At 44.7% G+C, this 27,333-nt stretch overlaps 1 protein-coding gene across 2 annotated transcripts in view; it reads left to right on the forward strand.

Annotated features, from left to right (window-relative positions):
- The window catches only part of ABCG4 (ATP binding cassette subfamily G member 4), a 173,419-nt gene that overhangs the window by 16,285 nt on the left and 129,801 nt on the right, over positions 1-27,333 (forward strand). For both annotated transcript variants that reach the window (XM_073566456.1, XM_073566457.1), the window contains one exon: positions 21,064-21,181. In XM_073566456.1, the coding sequence (XP_073422557.1) occupies positions 21,064-21,181 (118 nt within the window). The remainder of the gene's footprint in view (positions 1-21,063; positions 21,182-27,333) is intronic.

The following is a 27,333-nucleotide window of genomic DNA, read 5'->3' on the forward strand; positions in this document are numbered from 1 at the left end:
ATGTCTATTGTCTGTACAAATCCCTTCTGAAATGTAAAGTGCTGCGGAATAAGTCGGTGCTATAGAAATAAAATTTATTATTATTAGTAATAAAAAAAACACAAAAAAGTAGCAAATTATACTTTTTACAAGCGTTATCCTCATACTGCTTGGAAAAAGTGGAATAAAACACGATAAAAAATAGGAATGGTAATAAATATAGTATCACTGAAAGCGCCATCTTGTCGCCCAAAAAACACAACCGCCATACAGCTCCATCAGCAGAAAAATAAAAAAGTTATAGCTCTCAGAATAAAATTATGCAAAAATAATTATTTTTTCTATAATTTTTTATTGTGTAAAAAACGCCAAAACATAAAAAAACTATATAAATGAGGTATTACTGTAGCCGCAGTGACCCAAAAAATAAAGCTACCTTATCAATTTTACCACAAGTCGAACGGAGAAAAAAAAAAACTATTCCTGAATTGCTGGTTTTTGTTCATTCTGCCACCACAAAAATCGGAATAGAAAGCAATAAAAACATCAGGTCGTCTCACAAAAAACAAGCCCTCACATGACTCTGTGGGCCAAAATATGGAAAAATTATAGCTCTCAAAATATGGCGATGCCAAAATTTCTTACAAAAAATTCTTACAAAAAAAGTGTCTTTTAGGGTGTGACAGAAGCTAAACATAAAAAAGGATATAAATCTGGTATCACTATAATCGCACCGACCCAAGGAATAAAGTCGCCTAATCACTAATATTGCACGAGGAACGGCGTAAAAAATAAAACCAATTCTTCACCTTTTGAGGATTTGTTCATTCTGCCTCCCAAAGATCACAGTGGTGTACTCCCACATATGGGGTATCAGCGTACTCAGGACAAATTGCACAAGAACTTTTGAGGTCTACTTTCTCCTGTTACCCTTGTGAAAATAAAAATTTTGGGGCAAAAAGATCATTTTTTGGAAAAAAAATATGATTTTTTAATTATCACGGCACACATCTTGATTGGGGGGGTTTAGTTTCTAACATGGTGTCACTTGTGGGGGTTTCCACTGTTTAGGCACATCAGGGGCTCTCCAAATGCGACATGGCGTCCGATCTCAATTCCAGCCAATTTTGCTTTGAAAAAGTCAAACGGCGCTCCTTCCCTTCCGAGCTCTGCCATGCACACACACAGTGGTTTACCCCCACATATGGGGTATCAGCGTACTCAAGACAAATTGCACAATAACTTTTGGAGTCCTGTTACCCTTGGGAAAATAAAAATTGGGGGTGAAAAGATCATTTTTGTGGAAAAAAATGTGATTTTTTTAATCTTATGGCTTTACGTTATAAACTTCTGTGAAGCCCTTGGGGGTTCAGAGCTCTCACCACACATCTAGATAAGTTCCTTGGGGGGTCTAGTTTCCAAAATGGGGTCACTTGTGGGGGTTTCCACTGTTTAGGCACATAAGGGGCTCTCCAAACGCGACATAGCGTCCAATCTCAATTCCAGCCAAAAAAGTCAAATGGCCATACTTCCCTTCCGAGCTCTGCCATGCGCCCAAACAGTAGTGTACCCCCACATATGTGGTATCAGCGTTCTCAGGACAAATCGCACAATAACTTTTGGAGTCCTGTTACCCTTGGGAAAATAAAAATTGGGGGTGAAAAGAACATTTTTGTGGAAAAAATATAATTTTTTAATTTTACGGCTCTACGTTATAAACTTCTGTGAAGCCCTTGGGAGTTCAAAGTGCTCACCACACTTTTAGATAAGTTTCTTGGGGTTTCTAGTTTCCAAAATAGGGTCACTTATGGGGGGGTTTCCACTGTTCAGGTACATCAGGGGCACTCCAAACGCGACATGGCATCCGCTCTCGATTGCAGCCAATTTGACATTCAAAATCTCAAATGATACTCCTTCCCTTCTGAGCACTGCCGTGCGCCTAAAGATTGGTCTTCCTCCACACATGGGGTATCGGTGTACTCAGGAGAAATTACACAACGAATATTGTGGTTCATTTTCTCCTGATACCCTTGACAAAATAAAAAAAAATTGTGTCCCAAAATTTTTGGGAAAAAAAGTTAAATGTTCATTTTTTCCTTCCACATTGCTTCAATTCTTGTGAAGTACCTAATGGTTAATAAACTTCTTGAATGTGGTTTTGAACACCTTGAGGGGTGCAGTTTTAAGAATGGTGTCACTTTTGGGTATTTTCTGTTATATTGACCCCCTCAAACTCACTTCAAATGTGATGTGGTCCCTAAAAAAATGGTTTTGTAAATTTTGTTGGAAAAATGAGAAATTTCTGGTCAACTTTTAACCCTTATAACGTCCTAACAAAAAAAAATTATGTTTCCAAAATTGTGCTGATGTAAAGTTAACATGTGGGAAATGTTATTTATTAACTATTTTGTGTGACATCGCTCTCTGATTTACGGATACAAAAATTAAAAGTTTGGAAATTGCTAAATTTTCAAAATTTTTGACAAATTTCCATTATTTTCATAAATAAACTCAAGTCATATCGAAGAAATTTTACCACTAACATGAAGTACATTATGTCACGAAAAAACTTTCTCAGAATCAGCAGGATCCGTTGAAGCGTTCAAGAGTTATAACCACATAAAGTGACAGTCGTCCGATTTCAAAATTAAGGCCTGGTCATTAACCTACAAAGGGGCTTGGTCCTTAAAGGGTTAAAGAAGCCCTCCTCCCATCAAAGTTTTTATCCTCTTACTATATTGCAATCATCATATTATATAGCACTGTGTTGTGAGTTCATTTTCCCCTTCACTACTGAGGCCCGAGGAACTCCCTCTTCTGGTAAAGAAAGGTAGTGAGCCTGATTATCAAACACCTGAGCCTGATGATGATGACTGGCTGAGTGGAGTTACTGACTGGATATAAGGCTGCCGACGCCCTTCTGCCCTGCGGGTGATTCCTCTGTGGGATCCTTGGAGACCAGTCTGAATTCCTGCTCTTCTAAAGCTAAGTTTTCTGCTCGGCTTTTTGCATTTGTGCTTTGACTTTGTTTTGCTTTGTTTTTCTGGATTTCTGCCATTCCCTGCTGGGGTGTGCTGAATTCCTTTAGCTCTGTCTTCTGAAAATACCTGAGTGCTGATTTAGTTTTTGAAGCCTAGCTGCTTCAGGGTCTTTTTCCATATCAGCTTGTTGGCTTATGTCTTTGATAGGGTTTTGGCAGATTGCAGACAGCAACCTTCCTTTCCTATTCTGTTTAGTTAGCTTGGGCCCCATTGTTTGCTCAGCCTATCTTTCTATCTGTGTGAGTGTTTTTTCATCTTGCTTCACCGTCATTATATGTTGGGGGCTGCCTTTTACTTTGGGGTCTGCTCTGGGGCAGTTTAGATTTCCTTTTCTGTCTTTAGGCTATTTATCTCTCCGGCTGTGATCGAGGGGTCTAGGGCATCGTATTAACCCCCCACGGCTACTGCTAGTTGTGTTGATAGGTTCAGGGGTCTGCAATCTGATAGTTGCCAACTTCTTTGGTTTTCTGGACGTAGCTTCTATTTTTGTGTCTGCCTCCTACGGTGACTCAATCATAACAGCACTGTGTACTTACAATTGCTCATTTACCTTTTAACCAAGTTAAGTCTTCTCTTTTCTCTGCTGTACAAACAGGAAGACTGTTGTCCCTGTATTTATCACTCCCTCTTCAACTCCTGACCAAACTGCTTCCCTCCTCCCCCTGCCCGGGACTTTTGCAGTGATTTATGACTCATACAGGGAAAATTGACCTCCTATTTGTACACAGAGCTTAGAAGAATTCAGCTCGTCAGTTATTAATCACATTATGTTATGGACCTATTGAAAAAGAGAAGAATTATCTGGATAGAAATGCAAAATGAGCAATTGTTGTAAGTACCCAGTGCTATTTAATATGACGACTTCAATATATTAAGAGGATACAGATTTGCATGGGAATATTTATTTAAGTTACATAGATCAATATAAGAAAAATAATTAAAAATGAATTCAGTGATTTTTGGCTAAAAACTGTGTGGGGATGCTATGGTGGTGACATGCTGCACATGGGGAGCCTATGTGGTTGTCATGCTGCACATGGGGAGGCTATAGGGGTGTCATGCTGCACACTGGGAGGCTATGGGGGTATCATGCTGTACATGGGGAGGCTAAGGAGGTGACATACTGCTCCCGGGGAGGCTATGGGGGCCTCATGCAGTATATGGGAAGGCTGTGTGGTGCTCATGCAGTATATGAGGATGCTGTGGCGGCTTCATGCAGTATATGGGGAGGCTGTGTGGGACCTCATTCAGTATGTGGAGAGACTGTGGGGCTCATGCTGTGTATGGGAAGGCTGTGTGGGGCTCATGCTGTATATAGGGAGACTGTGTTGGGCTCATACTGTATATAGGGAGGCTGTGTGGGGCTCATGCAGTGTATATATTGAAGCTGTGTGTGGCTCATGCAGTATATATAGTGAGGCTGTGTGTGGCTCATGCAGTGTATATAGGGAGGTTGTGTGGGGCTCATGCAGTGTATATAGGGAGGTTGTGCGGGGCTCATGCACTGTATATAGGGAGGCTGTGTGGGGCTCATGCAGTATATATAGGGAGGCTGTGTGTGGCTCATGTAGTATATATAGGGAGGCTATGTGTGGCTCAAGCAGTATATATAGGGAGGCTGTGTGGGGCTCATGCAGTATATTGGAAGACTGTGGGGCTCATGCAGTATATAGGTTGTGTGGGGCTCATGCAGTATATGGAGAGGCTGTGTGTGGCTCATGCAGTATATAGGGAGGCTGTGTTGGGCTCATGCAATACACACATGGTCAAAATTGTTGGTAACCCCCGTTTAAGGACAGAAAAACCCACAATGGTGACAGAAATAACTTGAATCTAACAAAAGTAATAAGAAATCAAAAATCTATGAAAATGAACAAATGAAAGTCAGACATTACTTTTCAACCATGCGTCCACAGAATGTTTTAAAAAAATAAAACTCATGAAATAGGCCTGGGCAGAAATGATGGTACCCTTAACTTAATATGTTGTTGCACATCCTTTTGTGGCAATCACTGCAATCAAATGATTCTTGTAACTGTCAATGAGACTTCTGCCCCTTTCGAAAGGTATTTTGGCCCACTCCTCAAGAGCAAACTTCTCCACTTGTCTCGTGTTTGAAGGTTGCCTTTTCCAAACGGCATATTTCAGCTCTTTCCAAAGATGGTCAATAGGATTTAAGTCAGGGCTCATAGAAGGCCACTTCAGAATAGTCCAATGTTTTCCTCTTAGCCATTCTTGGCTGTTTTGGCTGTTTTATTTGGTGCATTATCCTGTTGCGAGACCATGACCTGCGACTGAGACCAAGCTTTCTGACATTGGGCAGCACATTTCTCTCTGGAATCCCTTGATAGTCTTGAGATTTCATTGTACCCTCCACAGATTCTAAACACCATGTGCCAGATGCAGCAAAGCAGCCCCAGAACATAACAAAGCCTCCTCCATGTTTCCCAGTAGGGATAGTGTTCTTTTCTTGATATTCTTAATTTTTCCGTCTGTGAACATAAAGCTTAGGTGCCTTGCCAAAATTGTCTTATCTGTCCATAGGACATTCTCCCAGAAGCATTGTGGCTTGTCAACATGTAGTTTGGCAAATTCCAGTCTGTTTTTTTATGTTTTTTTAACAATGGTGTCATCCTTGGTTGTCTCCCATGAAGTTCACTTTGGCTCATACAATGACGGATGGCGTGACCTGACACTGATGTTCCTTGAGGTTGAAGTTCACCTTTGATCTGTTTAGAAGCTTTTCTGGGCTCTTTTGTTGCCATTCGTATTATCCACGCCCAGGGAGGTTGGCTACAGTCCTATGGAGCTTAAATTTCTAAATAATATGTGCAGCTTTAGTCACAGAAACATCACGCTACTTGGAGATGGTCTTATAAGTTTTACCTTTAACATGTTTGTCTATAATATTCTTTCTAATTTCCTGAGACAACTCTTTCCTTCGCTTCCTCTGGTCCATGTTGAGTGTGATACACTCCATGTCACCAAACAGCACAGTGAGTATCTGTAGCCCTCTATACAGACCCACCGACTGATTCCAAGATTGTAGACACCCGTGATGCTAATTAGTGGACACACCTTGATTTAACATGTCCCTTTTGTCACAGTACTTTCAGGGGTACCATAATTTCTGTCCAGGCCTATGTTATGAGTTTTATTTTTTTTAAAACTTTTGCGGAAGCATGGTTGAAAAACAATATCTGACATTCATTTCTTCATTTTCATAGATTTTTGATTTATCATTAATTTTGTCAGATTCAAGTTATTTCTGTGACTATTGTGGGTTTTTCCTTTGATTAAACAAGGGGTACCAACAATTTTGACCACGCGTGTATATAGCGACACTATGTGGGGCTCATGCAGTATATGGGGAGACTGTGGAGGCCTCATGCAGTATATGGGGAGGCTGTTGGGGCCTCATGCATTATATGGGGAGGCTGTGTGGAGCCTCATGCAGTTTATGGGCAGACTGTGGGGCTCATGCAGTATATATAGGAAGGCTGTTTGGGGCTCATGCAGTATATGGGGAGGCTATGTGGGGCCTCATGCATTATATGGGGAAACTGAGGGGCTCATGCAGTATATGGGGAGGCTGTGTGAGGCTCATGCTGTATATGGGGAGGCTGTGTGAGGCTCATGCTGTATAAAAGGGGCTGTGGGGGGATCATACGATATACAGAAGGAACTGTACTTGGGTTCAAAGATATATAGGGGGTGTCAGCATACTTAATTCTGCTCAATATTAAGTGATACAATTTATATTAATAAATTCATATTGAGTAGAATTAATTTCAAGCTATTGGTTCGGCCCACCACATCAGTCATGATCTCTCATGTGGCCCCTCAAGAACATTAATTGCCCATCCCTGGTCAAGAATGTCCACATACGCACGTGGTCAAAATTGTTGGTACCCCATGTTTAATGACAGAAAAACCCATAATGGTGACAGAAATAACTTGAATCTGACAAAAGTAATAATAAATAAAAAATATATGAAAATGAATAAATGAAAGTCAGACATTACTTTTCAACCATGCTTCTGTAGTATTCGCAGGTACGCGGAATGCCGTGACGAGACGGGAGGTGGGATGAACTTAAGATGTAACTTTTTATATAGATTTGTCCCTTTGGGGACTATCTTGAGTAACCAATAAGCTAACAGTAATTATCCACGCAGGGATCAAAACAAGAATACACAGGTAACACGAACACGACTACCCGGTCGAGACCGGTAACTATAGGACCGCGGTGTGGCTGACTACGGGTCCAGAAAACTATAGGTTTTTAACTGCAATGTGTCACTTATCCTCCTCTGACGTCCGTCAGAGTGGTGGTCGATGCTGCTTCGGCATTTCAGCTGCTGGGCCCAGCAGACGAGGGTTTGGCACAGGCTTGGGGCGTTCCTACGCCCAGGCGGAGTGGGGGCACAACAGGCCCCTGTAGCGGAGGCGGGATGGCGTTGGCCGGGGCCCAAGGCATGTATGCCGCAACCATAGGTGGGGGCCGGGCAGTGGCAGCCACGGGTGGCGGTGAACGATCGGGCTGTGGTGGCCATGGGCGGCGGCGAGTAGGCCGCCGCCGCGGGCTGGAGTCGAGCTTCAGAGGCCAAGGGCGGCAGCGGGTAAGCCATGGGTGGCAGCGGACAGACTGCAGCCGCGGGCTGGAGTCGAGTCGCGGTGGCCGTGAGTGGCAGCGGGTGGGCTGCAGCCAGGGGCTGAAGTTGAGCGGCGGTGGCCGCGGGCGGCAGCGGGTGGGCCGCAGCTGCGGGCTGAAGTCGGGCTGTGGCGGCCGCGGGGAGCACGGTCGGGCAGTCGGTGTCTCTCTGCTGTACGGCTTGGTGCCGTCTCTCTCCTGTCTGCAGTGAGTCTCTCTCCGGTCCCTCCAGTCACTGCTCTCTTCTTCTAGCTCTTGCTCTGGCTCTCTGGCACCCTCTAGCCTTCCTGCTTCTCCTCTCCTGCTTTGCCGAGTGCCCCCTGCTGGCGTCCTCAGCTCCTTTTATACTTGCTCCGCCCCATCCCTTCTCAAACCCTCTCTGGTCCGTCCTCCAATTATGTCCCCCGGAAACAGTCCCCCTAGGAACCTTGATGACAGTCCCCTTGGTTCCGGTCCAGTTACACAGCGGGGACTCCCCCTCCTACACTTCCACAGAATATAAAAAAAAATAAACTCATGATATAGGCCTGGACAGAAATGATGGTACCCTTATCTTAATATTTTGTTGCACAACCTTTTGAGGCAATAACGACAATCAAACGATTTCTATAACTGTCAATGAGACTTATGCACCTCTCGACAGGTATTTTGGCCCACTCCTCAAGAGCAAAACTGCTCCAGTTGTCTTGTGTTTGAAGGTTGCCTTTTCCATATGGCATGATTCAGCTCTTTCCAATGATGCTCAATAGGATTTAGGTCAGGGCTCATAGTCGGCCACTTTTTAGAATAGTCCAATATTTTCCTCTTAGCCATTCTTGGCTGTTTTAGCTGTGTGTTTTGGGTCATTATCCTGTTGCAAGACCCATGACCTGTGACTGAGACCAAACTTTCTGACACTGGGCAGCACATTTCTCTCTAGAATCCCTTGATAGTCTTGAGATTTAATCATACCCTGCCAGATTCTAGACAACCTGTGCCAGATGCAGAAAAACAGCCCCACAACATAACAGAGCCTCCTCCATGTTTCCCAGTAGGGACAGTGTTCTTTTCTTGATCTGATTCATTTTTCCATCTGTAAACATAGAGCTGATGCGCCTTGCCAAAAAGTTCCATTTTTGTTTCATCTGTCCATAGGACATTCTCCCAGAAATTTTGTGGCTTGTCAACATGTAGTTTGCCAAATTCCAGTCTGGCGTTTTTATGATTTTTTTTTTTTCAACAATGGTGTCCTCCTTGGTCATCTCCCATGAAGTCCACTTTTGCTCATACAACAACAGATGGTGTAATCTGACACTGCTGTTCCTTGAGTTTGAAAACCTCCTTTAACCCCTTTACCCCCAAGGGTGGTTTGCACGTTCATGACCGGGCCAATTTTTACAATTCTGACCACTGTACCTTTATGAGGTCATAACTCTGGAACGCTTCCATGGATCCCAGTGATTCTGACACTGTTTTCTCATGACATATTGTACTTCATGTTAGTGGTAAAATTTCATTCAAATAACTTGTGTTTATTTGTGAAAAAAATGGAAATTTGGCAAAAATTTTGAAAATTTCGCAATTTTCCAACTTTGAATTTTTATGCCCTTCAATCACAGAGATACGGCACACAAAAAACTTGATAACTAACATTTCCCACATGTTTACTTTACATCAGCACAATTTTGGAACAAAATTTTTTTTTGTTAGGAAGTTATAAGGGTTAAAAGTTGACCAGCGATTGCTCATTTTTACAACACCATTTTATTTTTATGACCACATCACATTTGAAGCCACTTTGAGGGGTCTATATGATAGAAAATACCCAAAAGTGACACCATTCTAAAAACTGAACCCCTTAAGGTGCTCAAAACCACATTCAAGAAGTTTATTAACCCATTAGGTGCGTCACAGGAATTTTTTTGAATATTTAAAAAGAAATGAACATCTAACTTTTTTTCACAAAAAAAATACTTCAGGTTCAATTTTTTTATTTTACCAAGGGTAACAGGAGAAATTGGACTGCAAAAGTTATTGTGCAATTTGTCCTGAGTACGCTGATACCTGATTTGTGTGGGGGAACGACTGTTTCGGCGCATGGCAGAGCTCAGAATGGAAGGAGCGCCGTTTGACTTTTTCAATGCAAAATTGGCTGGAATTAAGATCGGACACCATGTCACGTTTGGAGAGTCCCTGATGTACCTAAACAGTGGAAACCCCCTACAAGTGACCCCATTTTGGAAACTAGACCCCCCAAGGAACTTATCTAGATATGTGGTGAGAACTTTGAACCCACAAGGGATTTACAGAAGTTTATAACGTACAGCGGTACAATTAAAAAATCATATTTTTTCCACAAAAATGATCTTTTCACCCCAATTTTTATTTTCCCAAGGGTAACAGGACCCTAAAAGTTATTGTGCAATTTGTCCTGAGTATGCTGATACCCCACATGTGGGGGTAAACCACTATTTGGGCGCATGGCAGAGCTCGGAGGGGAAGCAGCGCCATTTGACGTTTTTGGCTGGAATTAAGATCGGACATCATGTCGCGATTGGAAAACCCCTGATGTACCAAAACAGTGGAAACCCCCCACAAATGACACCATTTTGGAAACTAGACCCCCTAAGGAACTTACCTAGATGTGTGGTGAGAACTTTGAACCCCAAGAGCTTCACAGAAGTTTATAACATAAAGCCGTACAATTAAAAAATCATATTTTTTCCACAAAAATGATCTTTTCACCCTCAATTCTTATTTTTCCAAGGGTAACAGGACCCTAAAAGTTACTTTGCAATTTATCCTGAGTATGCTGATACCCCACATGTGGGGGTAAATCACTATTTGGGCGCATGGCAGAGCTCGGAAGGGAAGCAGCGCCATTTGACGTTTTTGGCTGGAATTGAGATCGGACACCATGTCGCGATTGGAAAACCCCTGATGTACCTAAACAGTGGAAACCCCCCACAAATGACACCATTTTGTAAACTAGACCCCCCAAGGAACTTATCTAGATGTGTGGTGAGCACTTTGAACCCCCCAGTGCTTCACCGAAGTTTATAACGCCCGGGCGTGAAAATAAAAAATTCGTATTTTTTCCACAAACATGATCTTTTAGTCACCATTTTTTTTATTTTCCCAAGGGTAACAGTAGAAATTGGACCCCAAAAGTTGTTGTCCAATTTGTCCTGAGTATGCTGATACCCCATATGTGGGAGAAAACTACTGTGTGGGCACACGTCGGGGCTCGGAAGGGAAGTAGTGACGTTTTGGAATGCAGACATTGATGGAATGGTCTGCGGGTGTCATTTTGCCTTTGGAGAGCCCCTAATGTACCTAAATAGTGGAAACCCCCCACAAATGACCCCATTTTGAAAACTAGACCCCCTATGGAACTTATCTAGATGTGAGGTGAGCACTTTGAACCCCCAAGGGCTTCACAGAAGTTTATAATGCCAGGGCATGAAAATAAAAAAATCGTATTTTTTCCACAAACATGATCAATTAGTCAGCAATTTTTTTATTTTCCCAAGGGTAACAGGAGAAATTGGACCCCAAAAGTTGTTGTCAAATTTGTCCTGAGTACGCTGACACCCCATATGTGGGAGAAAACTACTGTATGGACACACGTCAGGGCTCGGAAGGGAAGTAGTGACGTTTTGGAATGCAGACATTGATGGAATGGTCTGTGGGTGTCATGTTGCCTTTGGAGAGCCCCTAATGTACCTAAACAGTGGAAACCCCCACAAATGACCCCATTTTGAAAACTAGACCCCCTAAGGAACTTACCTAGATGTGAGGTGAGCACTTTGAACCCCCAAGGGCTTCACAGAAGTTTATAATGCCCGGGCATGAAAATAAAAAAATCGTAATTTTTCCACAAACATGATCAATTAGTCCCCAATTTTTTTATTTTCCCAAGGGTAACAGGAGAAATTGAACCCCAAAAGTTGTTGTCCAATTTGTCCTGAGTATGCTGACACCCCATATGTGGGAGAAAACTACTGTATGGACACACGTCGGGGCTCGGAAGGGAAGCAGTGACGTTTTGGAATGCAGACTTTGATGGAATGGTCTGCGGGTGTCATGTGCTTTTGGAGAGCCCCTGATGTACCTAAACTATTGAAACTCCCCACAAGTGACCCCATTTTGGACACTAGACCCCCCCATGGAACTTATCTAGATGTGTGGTGAGCACTTTGAACCCCCAAGTGCTTCACAGAAGCTTATAATGCTCGGACTTGAAAATAAAAAAATCATTTTTTCCACAAAAATGATATTTTTGCCCCCAATTTTTTATTTTCCTAAGGGTAACAGGAGAAATTGGACCCCAAAAATTGTTTTGCAATTTGTCCTGAATAGGCTGATACCCTACATGTGGGGGTAAAACACTGTTTGGGCGCATGGCAGAGCTTGGAAGGGAAGGAGCACCATATGACTTTTTCAACTCAGAATTGGCTGGAATTGAGATCAGACGCAATGTTGCATTTGGAGAGCCCCTGATGTGCCCAAACAGTGGAAACCCCCAATTCTAACTCCAACCCGAACCCCAACACACCCCTAACCCTAATCTCAGCCCTAACCCTAGCCCTAACCCAAGCCCTAACCCTAGCCCTAACCCTAACCCTAGCCCTAACCCTAGCCCTAACCCTAACTCTAACCCTAGCCCTAACCCTAACCCTAATGGAGAAATGGAAATAAATACATTTTTTTTTATTTTATTATTTTTCCCTAACTAAGGGGGTGATAACGGGGGGTTTGATTTACTATTTATGGCGGTTTTTATGTTTGGCAGCTGTCGCACGCTAAAAGACGCTTTTTATTGTAAAAATAGTTTTTGCATCACCACATATTGAGAGCTATAATTTTTCTGTATTTTGACCCACCGAGTCATGTAAGGTCTTATTTTTTGCGGGACGAGTTGATGTTTTTATCGGTACCATTTAAGGGCACGTGACATTTTTTGATCGCTTTTTATTCCGATTTTTGGGACACAGAATGAACAAAAACCAGCGTTTCATGAATTTCTTTTGGGGGAGTGCGTTTACACCGTTCCGCGTGCGGTAAAATTGATAAAGCGGTTTTATTCTTCGGGTCAGTACGGTTACAGCGATACCTCATTTAGGTCGTTTTTTATGTTTTGTCGGTTTTATGCAATGAAAACTATTTTATATAAAAAATAATTATTTTTGCATCGCTTTATTCTGCGAGCTATAACTTTTTTATTTTTTCGCTGATGATGCTGTGTGGCAGCTCGTTTTTTGCGGGACAAGATGACGTTTTCAGCGGTACCATGGATATTTATATGCGTCTTTTTGATCGCGCGTTATTACACTTTTTGTTTGGCTGTATGATAATAAATCATTATTTTTTGCTTCGTTTTTTATTTTTATTTTTTAAGGGGTTCGCTAAAGGGGTTAACTAATGGGACAGTTTTATAGGGCGGGTCGTTACGGACGCGGCGATACCTAATATGTGTACTTTTATTGTTTTGTTTTTTTATTTTCAAAAAATGAATTTATTGGGGAATATTTTTTTTTTTTTTACTAATTTATTTGGCGATTTTTTTTACACTTTTTTTTTATTTTTTTTTACTTTATTACATAGTCCCAGGTGGGACATCACTGTCCTGTGACAGATCGCTGATCTGTCACATCACAGATCACTGTGACAGATCAGTGATCTGTCACAGGAAGTGCCGAAAGCTTCCTCATGCCTGCGCTTTGCAGGCACTGAGGAAGCCAGCTTCCTGCAGGCCCCCGAAGGCCCCCGTCGCCATCTTGGATCCTGGGGCCTGTAGGGAAAGAGCCCCCCGCAGCAGCGCTGCACATTGCGCTGCCGTGGGGGGCTCAGGGAAGCACGGAGGGAGCCCCCTCCCTGCCGATGCTTCCCTTTAACTCCCGGTACACCGCGATCATGTTTGATCACGGTGTGCAAGGGGTTAACGTGTCGGGGGGCGGTCCGTGACCGCCCCTGACACATTGTGCCAGGTGTCAGCTGTGATAATCAGCTGACACCCGGCCGCGATCAGCGGCGCTCACCACGTGGGCACCGCTGATCGCTGAGACGTACTATCCCGTCCACGGTCATACGGGCCCGGGTACCGTGGACGGGATAGTACGTCGGATGTCAGGAAGGGCTTAATCTGCTTAGATGTTTTTCTGGGCTCTTTTGTTTCCATTCATATTATCCGTCTCTTTGATTTGTCATCAATTTTCTTCCTGTGGCCACGTCCAGGGAGGTTGGCTACAGTCCCATGGAGCTTAAATATCTCAATAATATGTGCAACTGTAGTCACAGGAACATCAAGCTGCTTGGAGATGGTCTTATAACGTTTACTTTTAACATGTTTGTCTATAATTTTCTTTCTACAACCCCTGGAAAAAATTATGTTATCACCGGCCTTGGAGGATGTTAATTCAGTTGTTTAATTTTGTTGAAAAAAAGCAGATCATAGACATGGCACAAAACTGAAGTCATTTTAAATGGCAACTTTCTGGATTTAAGAAACAATAAAATAAATCAAGAACAAAAAATGTGGTTGTCAGTAATGGTTATTTTTTTTAACCAAGCATAGGGGAAAAATTATGGAATCAGGAAAAACAAACAAACAAAAAACACTCCAACACATCACTAGTATTTTGTTGCACCACCTCTGGCTTTTATAACAGCTTGCAGTCTCTGAGGCATGAACTTAATGAGTGTCAAACAGTGCTCTTCTTCAATCTGGCTCCAACTTTCTCTGATTGCTGTTGCCAGATCAGCTTTGCAGGTTGTAGTCTTGTCATGGACCATTTTCTTCAACTTCCACCAAAGATTTTCATTTGGAATGAGATCCGGACTATTTGCAGGCCGTGACATTGACCTTATGTGTCTTTTTTTTTTTTTTCAATGATCTTTTTATTGATAGCTTAAAAGTATAACAACACTGATCAAGAAGTATTCAGTTTTCATACACAAGTGTACAGACGGTGTAATATCAGTAACAAAGATATATTATTTTTTTTTGCAGCAAAAGAAAAAAGGACAGAGAAAGGAAAGAGAGAAATAATTAGAGAGGGAGTAGAGGAAGCAGTAAGAGAGGATACAGGAGGGGGTAAGAGGGGGGGTCTGACAATATCACAGGTTGAGTTTCGTGCGGCTCATGGATTGAAGGAGGATCTGTATTTGATCCATAAGCGCCAGTTTTCTTCGAAGGAGCGCTGTGAATGATTCACCGAGGCAACAACTTCGGTCATATGAAACCATTGGTCTACCTTTGACAGCAGTTGGTGGAGAGTAGGAGTCTGGATTGAACCCCAATAAGTGGGGATTAAAAGTTTGGCCGCAGGAATAATATTAAGAATTAGTATGGAAGTCCCCTTCTGCTTGGAACTCAAGGTTTAGTAAAGCTGTTTCCGGCATTAGCGACACCGAGACCTCTGTTATGTCAATAACAAGTTTCTCTGTTAATGCCCAGAAGGGTTGGATGGCAGGACACGTCCACCAAATATGTAAGAAATCTCCCTTACTCCCCTCACAGCGCCAACAACTGTCCTGCGCCCCAGACTGCCAAACGCAGGTCTGCGCTGGTGTAGTGTACCATCGTGATACAATTTTGAAAGCATTCTCTTGAATTTTCACACAGCTCGTTGGGCCATGAGAATGCGCATAGATGTGATCAATTTGTGATTGTGAGAGTTTATAGCCCAAGTCTTTTTCCCAATGTGCAATGTAAGCTCTCCTCGGGGGCAGATCTTTAGATAGAAGCATCAGGTAGATTGTTGATAGGACCTTAGTTGGCCTAGACGATTTAGAGCAGAGGGTTTCATAAGGTGTTAGTTTGCGTAAGGTGTCTGGGCAGTAACGTATGTGTTTCAATAGCTTTCTCAGAGAGTTATATTGTAGAAAATTAATGCTCGAGGGTGTCAAGAGGTCGTTCAATTCCGATAGTGGGAGGAGCGCACCCCTAGTCATAATCTGGTCAATGGAAATATGTCCCAGTCTCCCCTCCATCCCTCAGAACATCCAACGGAGGTTGTAAGACGTCTGAGAGTCTCAGTAATGGGGATGAGGGAGGAGTCAAGAAGGCATGGAGATTCGACCAGACCCTAAGCAAAGCTCGGGTCAAGGGGTTGGAGAAAGAGGAAAACTTCCTTCCCTTGGTACATGTTAGCAAAAGGGTCCTAAGAGGCACAGGCGAGATAATGTTTTCTATGTTGACCCAATATTTGTCACTTGTGTTTCTTATCAAGTCTACCGACCGGGAAAGCACAGCTGCATAATAATAGTTTTTAATGTCAGGGGCTCCCATCCCCCCCTGCGCCTCGGCAGCGACAACGTGCGTGAGTTTATACGGGGCCTCGCTTCCTTCCATATGTATTTGAAAAATAAGGAGTTAACTCTAGAGAGGAAAGAGTTTGGGACGTGGATGGGTAGGGTTGAAAATAAGTACGTAAATTTGGGGAGTATCAGGCTTTTTATAAGGTTCTTCCTCCCCATCCATGACAGGAAAGGATCTCTCCATGACCTAATAGAGGTCTGAACTCTGTCCAATAAGGGGTAATAATTGAGTTGGAAGATTTCTTTATCGGATCTGGCTATTTTAATACCTAAATAGGTAATACTTCTACTGGGCCACGTAAATGGATATACTTCTTTTAACTTATTCAACGTGTGGGCTGGTATATTTAGGTCTAAAGCTTCAGATTTTGACGTGTTTACTTTAAAGTTGGTGAGGTTACCATACTCCTCAAGGATTCCCATCAAAGCAGGAAAGCCTCGAAGGGGGTTCGTCAACAAGACCAACAGGTCGTCGGCAAATGCCGCAGTCTTATGGTGGATTTTACCTATTGTGATGTCCTCAATCTCCAAACTCTGCTGAATTGCACATAATAGTGGTTCCATTGTTAAGATGAAAAGAATTGGAGAGAGAGGGCAGCCCTGTCTTGTGCCATTTTTAATTGCGAATGTGTTAGTCAAGGAACCATTGATCCCAATACGTGCTGAGGGGTTTCTATACATCTTCATTATGGCCGAAATGAGTTGGGAGGGGAAGCCAAAGCCGGCCAACGTCTCACCTAGATAGGTCCAGTCCACCCTGTCGAAAGCCTTTTCCGCGTCTGTCCCAAGAAGCACCAAGGGGAGGTCTCTCTGCTTCACAAAATGCATAAGATGAAGAATTTTTTGTGCATTATCTCTCCCCTCTCTTCCCCCAACAAAGCCCGTTTGGTTTAACGAGATTAATTCTAGTAAGAATTTAGCAATTCTTCATGCAACCATACTAGCGAACAGCTTTAGGTCAACATTCAGCAAGGAAATCGGACGGTAGCTGCTACACAATTCGGCATCCTTGCCTTCTTTATAGATTAACGATATTCTGGCTTCTAAAGCCTGAGTAGGGAAAGAGCCGTCCCCCAGTATAGAATTGCACATGTTTAATAGACGAGGGAGGAGAATCGAGGGGAAAGTCTTGTAATAGATGGAGGGGAGTCTGTCTGGGCCTGGTGCCTTACCTGACGGACAGCCTGACAGGGTGGACCGGAGCTCGTCCAGATGAAAAGGTTCAACAAGCCATTGCCGCTGCGAATCCGAGAGTTTTGACAATTTTAAACGGGTCAAGAAAGAATCAATAAGCTGTTTTCTCTTGTCCCTCTCCTGGGACAATTCAAATGGGCGTAGGTTGTAGAGTTGTTTATAATAATTTAAGAACTCTGATTTTATTTGATCGTAATCGAGGGTACGGGTGCCTTTTGAATTTTTAATCGAGTGGACATATGTGCGAGATTGGCGCTGACGGATTTTTGAGATCATTAGCTTAGAAGCTTTGTTTCCGTGTACAAACATTCTGGTTCGCCATGAAGCGTACCATTTTGCAGACTGTGAGTTTAAAATGTCCTTTAATTGCTGTCTTTTTTTAGATAGTTGGGCCAGAATTTGGGATTCAGTTTGTTTTTTATGTTGAATCTCAAGTGTAGCTATTTCAGCGTATAATGTGTTTACCTGCTCTTGCCTTTGTTTATTCAGGTAGGAGGAAATTGAAATCAGTTCTCCTCTAATAACTGATTTATGGGCTTCCCATAAAGTCGGGGCTGAGACTTCACCATTATCATTTTGATCAAAATATTGGATGAGTGTTTTAGTGATTCGGTCACGCGCCGAGGGAATATTCAGGATCGATTCGTTGAGCTGCCAAGTTCTGCAGGAGGGGAAAGGCCTAGCCAGAGACATCTCTAGTGTTACTATTGAATGGTTGGAGAATATATTAGGTAAGATATTGGATCTTTTTGCATTGGAGAGAAATCTTTTGGGATAAAGATATAGTCAAGCCTATGGTAGGACCCGTGGGGGTGAGAATAAAAAGTGAAATCTAGGTCATTTGGGTGCAGGTATCTCCAGATATCAATTATTTGTGAGGATTGGATCCGTTGTTTTATTCTGCTAAGATCTCTGAGGGATATTGCACTTTTCTTTCTCGTTGTGTCTATTAATGGCTCTAGCGCGACATTTAGGTCACCTCCTATGACAAGTATACCCTCTTTAAAGTCTTCAATTTTTTTCAATGCCGCCAACAGCCACTTCAGCAGTTTCTGGCTAGGGACATATAGACTGCAGATAGTGACCAAGTTCCCGGCTAGCAGGCCCTTAATCATTAAATACCTCCCCAGAGGGTCAGACAACATTTTGTGTAGCTGAAAGGGCACCCCCCTCGCAATAGCCACCGAGACACCTCTCGAGCCCGTCTGCGTGGTGGTTGCATGAAACCATGTGTCATAATGTGACCGCTCAAAGTTGGGAATTTTGTCTGGCTTAAAGTGAGTTTCTTGTACTAATAGAATGTCTGCTCTTTGTTTCTTAAGTAGGGTCAATGTATGGCGCCTACTGGACGGCGAGTTCATGCCATGCGCATTGAATGTTGCAAAGGTAAATACCTTATCTCAAGTATCCATGGTAATGTGGTAGGAGGTGGCCGGGCTACACTTAGTAGATTTTCTTTGTTGCCTCATTCGTGCTGTGATGTCAGAACTAGTCAGATATGCGGGGGAAGAGGAGGAGGGAAGAAAAGAAAGGGTGAATAAAGAAAGGAAATAAAAGATGAACATCATTAGATTCAGTTTTGAAATTATTCTTAACGAACTATTATAGAACATAACTATCGATCTGTCAGTCATATTTGTAGACCGATAGTGGAAATATTAAAGCTTCATAAACGTGAAGAAGTACCTATAGCTTAGATGGACCAATACTCTGTGGCAAGATAGAGTATAGGGGGATCCATGGGATCCCCCTCTATCAATAGCTTTCCAAAGATCTCTTTGGCCGCTTTAGCCAGAGCATCAGATGCAACAGATTCTGAGAGGCCGTTGATTCGAATCTTGTTTCTACGTTCGTGGTTCTCATGGTCCTCTAGTGTGAACTGTATATCATGCAATTGGTTTTCGTGGGCTTTAAAGCTGTCTAGGACAGGGGTTGTAATCTCCTGAGACAACTCTTTCCTTCGCTTCCTCTGGTCCATGTTGAGTGTGATACACACCATGTCACCAAACAGCACAGTGAGTATCTCTAGCCCTCTATACAGGTACACTCACTGATTCCAAGATTGTAGACACCTGTGATGCTAATTAGTGTGCACATCTTGATTTAACATGTCCCTTTTGTCACATTATTTTCAGGGGTGCCATCATTTCTGTCCAGGCCTATTTCATGAGCTTTATTTTTTTTAAAATTCTGTGGAAGCATGGTTGAAAAGCAATATCTCACTTCTATTTGATCATTTTAATAGATTTTTGATTTATTATTACTTTTGTTAGATTATTTCTGTCACCATTGTGGGTTTTTCTGTCATTAAGTGAGGGGTACCAACAATTTTGTCCACGTATATATAAAATGGAACATAATGTGTTCTGTATCGATTTCACGTGTGTCCTGCACGTAGCAGTTTAGTTATATTAATCAGATATCTAGCTAAAAGATTAAGTGTCTTGTCATCTTGTATATTCAGGACCACATGGATGTTTCCTCTCAGCGGCCTGCTGTCCAGAGGTGGTGTGTTCCTAATGATTAACAGTTCTGACCAGCAGTTTGGTTGGGCCACTGGCCTGAACTGAGCCTTTGTAAGGGTCGGCCAGGACTATAGTTGTGGCCAGAAACACTAAAGCATTAGTGTCCAGGCTTTCCCTCATAGAAAAATACAATCCACTGTTCGGCGTACCTGCATCTCCAGGTTCGGGTCCCCCTGGGCACTTCCCAATCGGCGATGGCCCCTCTCCGAGGTGACTCCCAATAACTGAGACACAGTCCATGGTAGTTTGAATGGTTTCTTTACTGACAACTTCACACAAAATATCAGAGTTGGTACATCATTGATAACACATCCATCTTTACTTGCTTCATCAGCTTTCCCTACTTTGCTGACACTTCTATATGGCACGTACCCGGACCGGACCATCTTTGACTGTTTCCCAGCTTCTTCCTGGCCTAACCTTGCCATAATGACAATTCCTTCTGCCTGTTTCGCTCCAGACTCGAAATCATCTGCCATCTGATTTAGTTGCCTCTGGAAAAGCATCCGACCTGTCTGTACTGTTCCCTGTGAAGATACAGCCTCCTTCTGTTCCTCACTCTGTCCGACTCCAGCCCTAAGAGCGTCCGCCCATGAGTCGCCACATCTTCTCTACTGTTCTGGCTCACTGTACTGATGTCCAATAGTCGTGGATAACTTGGACTTTCGCTACTTAATGTTGCATGGCTGCCGAGCCGTCCTGGCCCTATAGCCCATGTGGACACTTTGGGCACCCTGGCCCCGTTTGAACTAACTTCCTTCTAACCTAGCCTTAACTCCAGGCAGCCCCTCCTACACTTACCCCTATCCTACTAAGAGCTCTATATACAAAAGTGCCCCCCTCTAGTGTTCAAAGGGTGCACTACACTTTCCCTATCTAAAACATAGCATTATACAATGGAACACAACATATTTACAGCAAATGGTAACACATAAAACAGTGTGGCACTACCATTGATTCTGGGTGGTAATACATGATGACATGTAGCAGTACCACCGGATTACTATAAATAAAACATTAAGAACACTAAAAGAGGCAGAGCAAGGAAATAGTATCATTCCGCCCCCTTACACCCTCTTCAAAGCTGCAAGAAGAGGTAGCTTACCCCTGTAGCATTGAAGAAATGGTGGGGTACTAAAACTGAATTCAGCGATCTGACCAGCTTCAGAGCAGCACATGCAAGTCGTATAGCAAAGTGCTGCACAACTTGACTAGGAAACTGGCCACTTCTGCCAGAGGTGACTGATAACCTAGTCAAAGAGCAGTAAATTATAAAATTACAAATCCCTCTTCTTCAGAACAGGAAGAATTTTCAATAAGAAGTAAATTGCATAGATGCCTGTGTAACATTCTACTTACTGCTTTTTAGGTTACAAGACGCTCTTGAAATGCTTGTCTGGCATGTTCTGCAATCAAGAACTAATAGGAATCATGGGACCATCTGGTGCTGGAAAATCCACATTAATGAACATTCTGGCTGGATACAGGTAATGTCAAGATGTAAACCTAACTGCACATTATACAGTTAGACCTAATAGCTACATACCTGGCTGGTTTAGCTACTTCATATTTTTTTCATATCTGTTTAAATTAGCATTTCTTATTTTTTTCCATGTGAATGAGGTCCTGGGAAAGAGATGATGAAGGGAAAGAGAGGGAGAGCGCTATTTAAGTGTAGTAGATGAGTCAATCTTACGTGGTGAGAAAAGTATGACTTGAATCTTGCTCACCTGGTGAGGTTGTGCAAGGAGGCACAACACTGGGAAAAGTTTGCAAACAAGGGTGATCCATCTACCGGTATGCTGCCCATCTGTAATAACATGGAGATGATTTTCCTCTCCCAGAAAATTTTTTTTCCTCCATGTGATATTGTGAATAAAGAAGTTTCAGGGCGCTTCCTTCAGAGGATCCTTGACCCAATTTGGAATAAGAGGGTTACATAGCCAAAGAACTAAGTATCCCTGATGTTGAATCAGATGATATTTTATTGGCTAAGTAAAATGCAAAATTTTATAAAAGACAATAAAAACATTAAAATATTTGTTTAAAAAAAAAACACGCGTTTCGGCTATGTAGGCCTTCATCAGATGTATAATAAAATAATTTTGTTAGAAGCTATTTATACCCCATTTTCATTGCTAATGGGTGTGGTTGTACTAACTGAGGAAACAATCGCTATCTATCACACTCTTTAGCAGTTAAAGTACGTATATTGTAACTTATAACTTCATCCCCAAGAAAAGAAAGTTGCATACATATTATATAACATCACGCTTCCTTCACCTATCCCAGGGTTAAAACAGCATATCTGTAAATTTTAGGCAATCACACGTCAATGTACATGTTCACAAAAAAAACACACCTGGCGAGCATACAGGATGGGGGAGTGTAGGAGGAGAGGCCTCCGCCGAGTACCCGGGCTGGAACCGAGGGGACCGTCTTCTAGGTTCCTGGGGTATCTGTTTCCAGGGAGCAGAGTTAGGGGATGGACCGCTGAGACTGACAGGGCAGTTGGGGGAGGAGTCCAGATAAGAGGGGCGGAGAGGGCCAGACTAAGTGAGTCAGCAGAACAAGGTGGAGACTTGGTGAGGGCCAGAGAGTGAGAGCCATGAGCAGCTTCCAGAGAGGAGGACAGCGACAGGAAGGAGACTCTCGGTAGACTGCAGGGAGACGGCGCCGAGCTTACCGACAAAAGGAGACTGCTGCCTCACTCCAGCTCTCGGCCGCGGCCTACTCGTAGCCATCCGCGGCCAACGCCGCCTCACTCCAGCTTGCGGCTGCGGCCTCCTCTCTGCTGCCCGCAGCGGTGACTTCTCCTCTACCGGCCGCAGCTGCCACCACCCCACTCCAGTCCGTGGTAGGGGTTGGGCCTCCGCCCGCCGCGGATCCTCCAGTGCAGCCACAGGCTGCGCCTGTGGCCTATCAACCGCTACTTATCACCGCCCCTGTCAGCCCCTGTCAGGGAGTTGTGACCTCCACTCTCCCACTCCCAGGTGGTATCCCGCTGCCTCCACTGGAGGACATCTCGCCACGATGGATGATTTTGGATGCACCACAGCCATCACACACAGAATTCCCACGGGAGGAACGGCCCCCATACGAGAACGATACAGACAAATCCCCCCACAACTATACCCGGAGTTAAAAACTTTACTGGCCCAAATGCTGTGGAAGGGGGTCATACGAGAGAGCCAGAGCCCCTGGGCGGCTCCCATCGTGTTGTTCCACAAAAAGGATGGCACCCTGCGGTTCTGCATGGACTATAGAAATCTGAATGACTGTACCATCAAAGACTCGTACCCGTTGCTTCGCATAGAAGAATCCCTGTCCGCCTTGGGGAAGGCGAAGTACTTTTCAACTTTAGATCTGGCCAGCGGGTATTGGTAGGTGCTGATGTCAGAAGAAGACAGGGCTAAGACGGCGTTCATCCTTCCCATGGGGCTGTTCGAGTTCAATCGAATGCCGTTCGGGCTGGCCAATGCCCTGGGGACCTTTCAGCGGCTGATGGAGCGGTGTCTGGGGGATCTCAACTTCGAGACCATGCTAATATATCTGGACGACAAAATCATCTGTGCCTCCATGTTTGAGGACCACCTGCGGTGGTTGGGGCAGGTGCTCCGCCGGCTGCAGAAGTACGGGTTAAAGGTGAAGCCTCAGAAATGCCACCTGTTTCGCACCCAGATTGAATATCTGGAGTATGTCGTCTCTGCCGAGGGTGTTAGACCGTCCCTGGAAAAGGTTGCTGCCATCCAGGGATGGCCTACCCCCGAAACGATAAAAGATGTGCGGGCCTTCCTGGGGCTGGCCAGATACTACCGTCGTTTCGTAAAGAATTTTGCATGCCGGGCCCGAGCCCTGCAGGAACTGCTAAAGGGGGCTCCCACCGGGGTGAATGAACTGAAAATCCAGTGGCAACAACCGCAAGAAGAGGCCTTCCAAGACCTTAAGGCTGCGCTCTCGAGTGCCCTGGTGTTAGCTTTCTCGCAACCGTTCATACTACACACCGACGGGAGTCTCTACGGGCTAGGGGCTGTATTGTCACAAGTTCAGGACGGCCGGGAGAGAGTGATCGCTTATGGTAGCCGATCACTTCATGATTCCGAGCGAAACCCTGACAATTACAGCTCCTTTAAGCTCGAGCTCCTCGTGGTAGTGTGGGCCATGACAGAGCGGTTCGTAGAGTACCTGGCGGGCTCCGAAGTGGTGGTGCGGACCGACAACAACCCGCTGGCCCACTTGGAAAATGCCAAATTGGGGGCTCTGGAGCAGCGATGGGTGGCCCGGATGGCCAAGTTCAACTACAAGATCATCTACAAAAGAGGAGCAGAAAATGTGCACGCGGATGCCTTCTCCAGGATCCGGCACACAACGCCAGGGAAAAGTTGAGACGACGAATTGGAAGGAGAAGAGACACCGTATGCCCTCACCACTGCCGTGCTCATGGCTGCCACGCAAGAAGGACCCCCAAGGGGTGTGCTGGAGCAATCATGTGACAGATGGATCCAACAGCAGCAAGAAGATGAAGAAATTGGGCTCCTACGCCGATGGGTGACCACCGGCAGACTACCCACCGACGCCGAGAGACAGACTTTGTCTCTGGATATGTTGCTGATGCTACGCCAATGGGAGAAACTAATCATCAAGAAAGGACTGTTGTATCGTAAGACAGTATCACGGGCGTCGTCTGCAACAACCTGGCAGGTAGTCGTGCCCAGAGCCCAACTCAGTAAACCGGCATGGGAAGCCCACGAAAAGGGGGCTCACTTCGGAGTCCAGAAGACCTTGCAGTGGTTGCAGCAGATAGTTTACCATCCGCGCTTGCACGCTGCTGTGGAAGAAACTTGCAGGGCCTGCCGCCTATGCGAACTAGCTTAACCACCCGCACAACAGGCTCCGATAGTGACATCAGCACCCCTTGAGCTCTTGACGGTGGACTATGTGACCATTGGCCCTGCATACCAGGGGTATGAACATTGTCTCGTCATGGTGGATCACTTCACCAAACTTGCCGTGGTAAACCTCCACCCGAGATCAAACTGCGGAGTCAGCCGCCTATGCAATCTGCAAGAACTTTATCCAAGTGTACGGCTGCCCTCAACGGATACATTAAGATCAGGGAGCATGCTTCCTGGGAAAGGCCATGGAGGAGCTACATCGTCTCTATGGTATCAATAAATCTCGGACCACACCATACCACCCACAGGGAAACGGGGCTTGCGAACGCTTTAATCGGACACTAATTCAAATGTTGCGTACCCTGGAGAGTGACCGGAAGGCCCGCTGGCCTGAGTATGTCCCTGAACTAGTGTGGGTCTATAACAACAGGGTGCACCGAGTTACCGGCTATACCCACTACTCACTGCTGTTCGGGTCAGAAGGCAAAGGGATCACGGAGGTAGAACTAAACCCTGAGGAACCCCAACCCTGGTCTGGGGTGTCATCATGTGTCCAAAACCACCGACACCGGCTACAGACCCTTCACCGCATCGTCCAGACAAAACTCCAGGACCTAGAGCACCCAGGGGGTACTCTACCTCCACCCATCGACTTCCAGACTGGGGATCGAGTACTTGTACTAGACCAGCGCCCCCAGAACAAGCTAGAATCACGGTGAGAAGAGAGTCCCTACCGAGTATTACGCCGAATAAGCCCTGATGGGCCTGTGTACGAGATACGACCTGAAAGGGACGGGGCACTTCCCACTCATACTGTGCACCGTAATATGTTGCGGCCCTGTACATCCAACAATCCCGTGCGACCCCAACCCACTCCTCAGGCCCCCGAACCAATGCCCACGGTCTGGGACCTAGATGACGAAGAAGATAGCCCAGCGATACAAGCGGGCCATCCAAGGAACAATATCTCAGCAAGTCACGCCAGAATCGGCCAGTCCACCACAGTCAAACCAAGACGCTCTGAGCGGTCAACAGCCGTCAAAGCCCCCGAATGCTACAAACAGGATCAGTTCGTATGGCAACAGGAACTTTTGACTCAAAAGGCTAACCCGGGCCTACCAAGACCCTCGCTCGAGGACTGGCGAGCATACAGGATGGGGGAGTGTAGGAGGAGAGGCCTCCGCCGAGTACCCGGTCCGGAACCGAGGGGACCGTCTTCTAGGTTCCTGGGGTATCTGTTTCCAGGGAGCAGAGCTAGGGGATGGACCGCTGAGACTGACAGGGCAGTTGGGGGAGGAGTCCAGATAAGAGGGGCGGAGAGGGCCAGACTAAGTGAGTCAGCAGAACAAGGGAGACTATACTAACAACACATATTATACCTTACTATACATTATGCGTATTACACTTCAACTCTTATCACTCTGTCATATTACATCACACCAGAACATATCACATGACACAATATATATATATATACACTCACTGGCCACTTTATTAGGTACACCATGCTAGTAACGGGTTGGACCCCCTTTTGCCTTCAGAACTGCCTCAATTCTTCGTGGCAGAGATTCAACAAGGTGCTGGAAGCATTCCTCAGAGATTTTGGACCATATTGACATGATGGCATCACACAGTTGGCGCAGATTTGTCGGCTGCACATCCCTGATGCGAATCTCCCGTTCCACCACATCCCAAAGATGCTCTATTGGATTGAGATCTGGTGACTGAGGAGGCCATTTGAGTACAGTGAACTCATTGTCATGTTCAAGAAACCAATCTGAGATGATTCGAGCTTTATGACATGGCGCATTATCCTGCTGAAAGTAGCCATCAGATGTTGGGTACATTGTGGTCATAAAGGGATGGACATGGTCAGCAACAATACTCAGGTAGGCTGTGGCGTTGCAACGATGCTCAATTGGTACCAAGGGGCCCAAAGAGTGCCAAGAAAAAATTCCCCACACCATGACACCACCACCACCAGCCTGAACCGTTGATACAAGGCAGGATGGATCCATGCTTTCATGTTGTTTACGCCAAATTCTGACCCTACCATCCGAATGTCGCAGCAGAAATCGAGACTCATCAGACCAGGCAACGTTTTTCCAATCTTCTACTGTCCAATTTCGATGAGCTTGTGCAAATTGTAGCCTCAGTTTCCTGTTCTTAGCTGAGAGGAGTGGTACCCAGTGTGGTCTTCTGCTGCTGTAGCCCATCTGCCTCAAAGTTCGACGCACTGTGCGTTCAGAGATGCTCTTCTGCCTACCTTGGTTGTAACGGGTGGCAATTTGAGTCACTGTTGCCTTTCTATCAGCTCGAACCAGTCTGCCCATTCTCCTCTGACCTCTGGCATCAACAAGGCATTTCCGGCCACAGAACTGCCGCTCACTGGATTTTTTTTCTTTTTCGGACCATTCTCTGTAAACCCTAGAGATGGTTGAGCGTGAAAATCCCAGTAGATCAGCAGTTTCTGAAATACTCAGACCAGCCCTTCTTGCACCAACAATCATGCCACGTTCAAAGGCACTCAAATCACCTTTCTTCCCCATACTGATGCTCGGTTTGAACTGCAGGAGATTGTCTTGACCATGTCTACATGCCTAAATGCACTGAGTTGCCGCCATGTGATTGGCTGATTAGAAATTAAGTCTTAACACACAGTTGGACAGGTGTACCTAATAAAGTGGCCAGTGAGTGTATATATATATATATATATATATATATATACACACTCACTGGCCACT

The sequence above is a fragment of the Dendrobates tinctorius genome, unplaced genomic scaffold, assembly GCF_039654945.1.
Source record: "Dendrobates tinctorius isolate UK_male_01 unplaced genomic scaffold, ASM3965494v1 ptg000018l, whole genome shotgun sequence".
In the NCBI taxonomy this organism is placed as follows: Eukaryota; Metazoa; Chordata; class Amphibia; order Anura; family Dendrobatidae; genus Dendrobates; species Dendrobates tinctorius.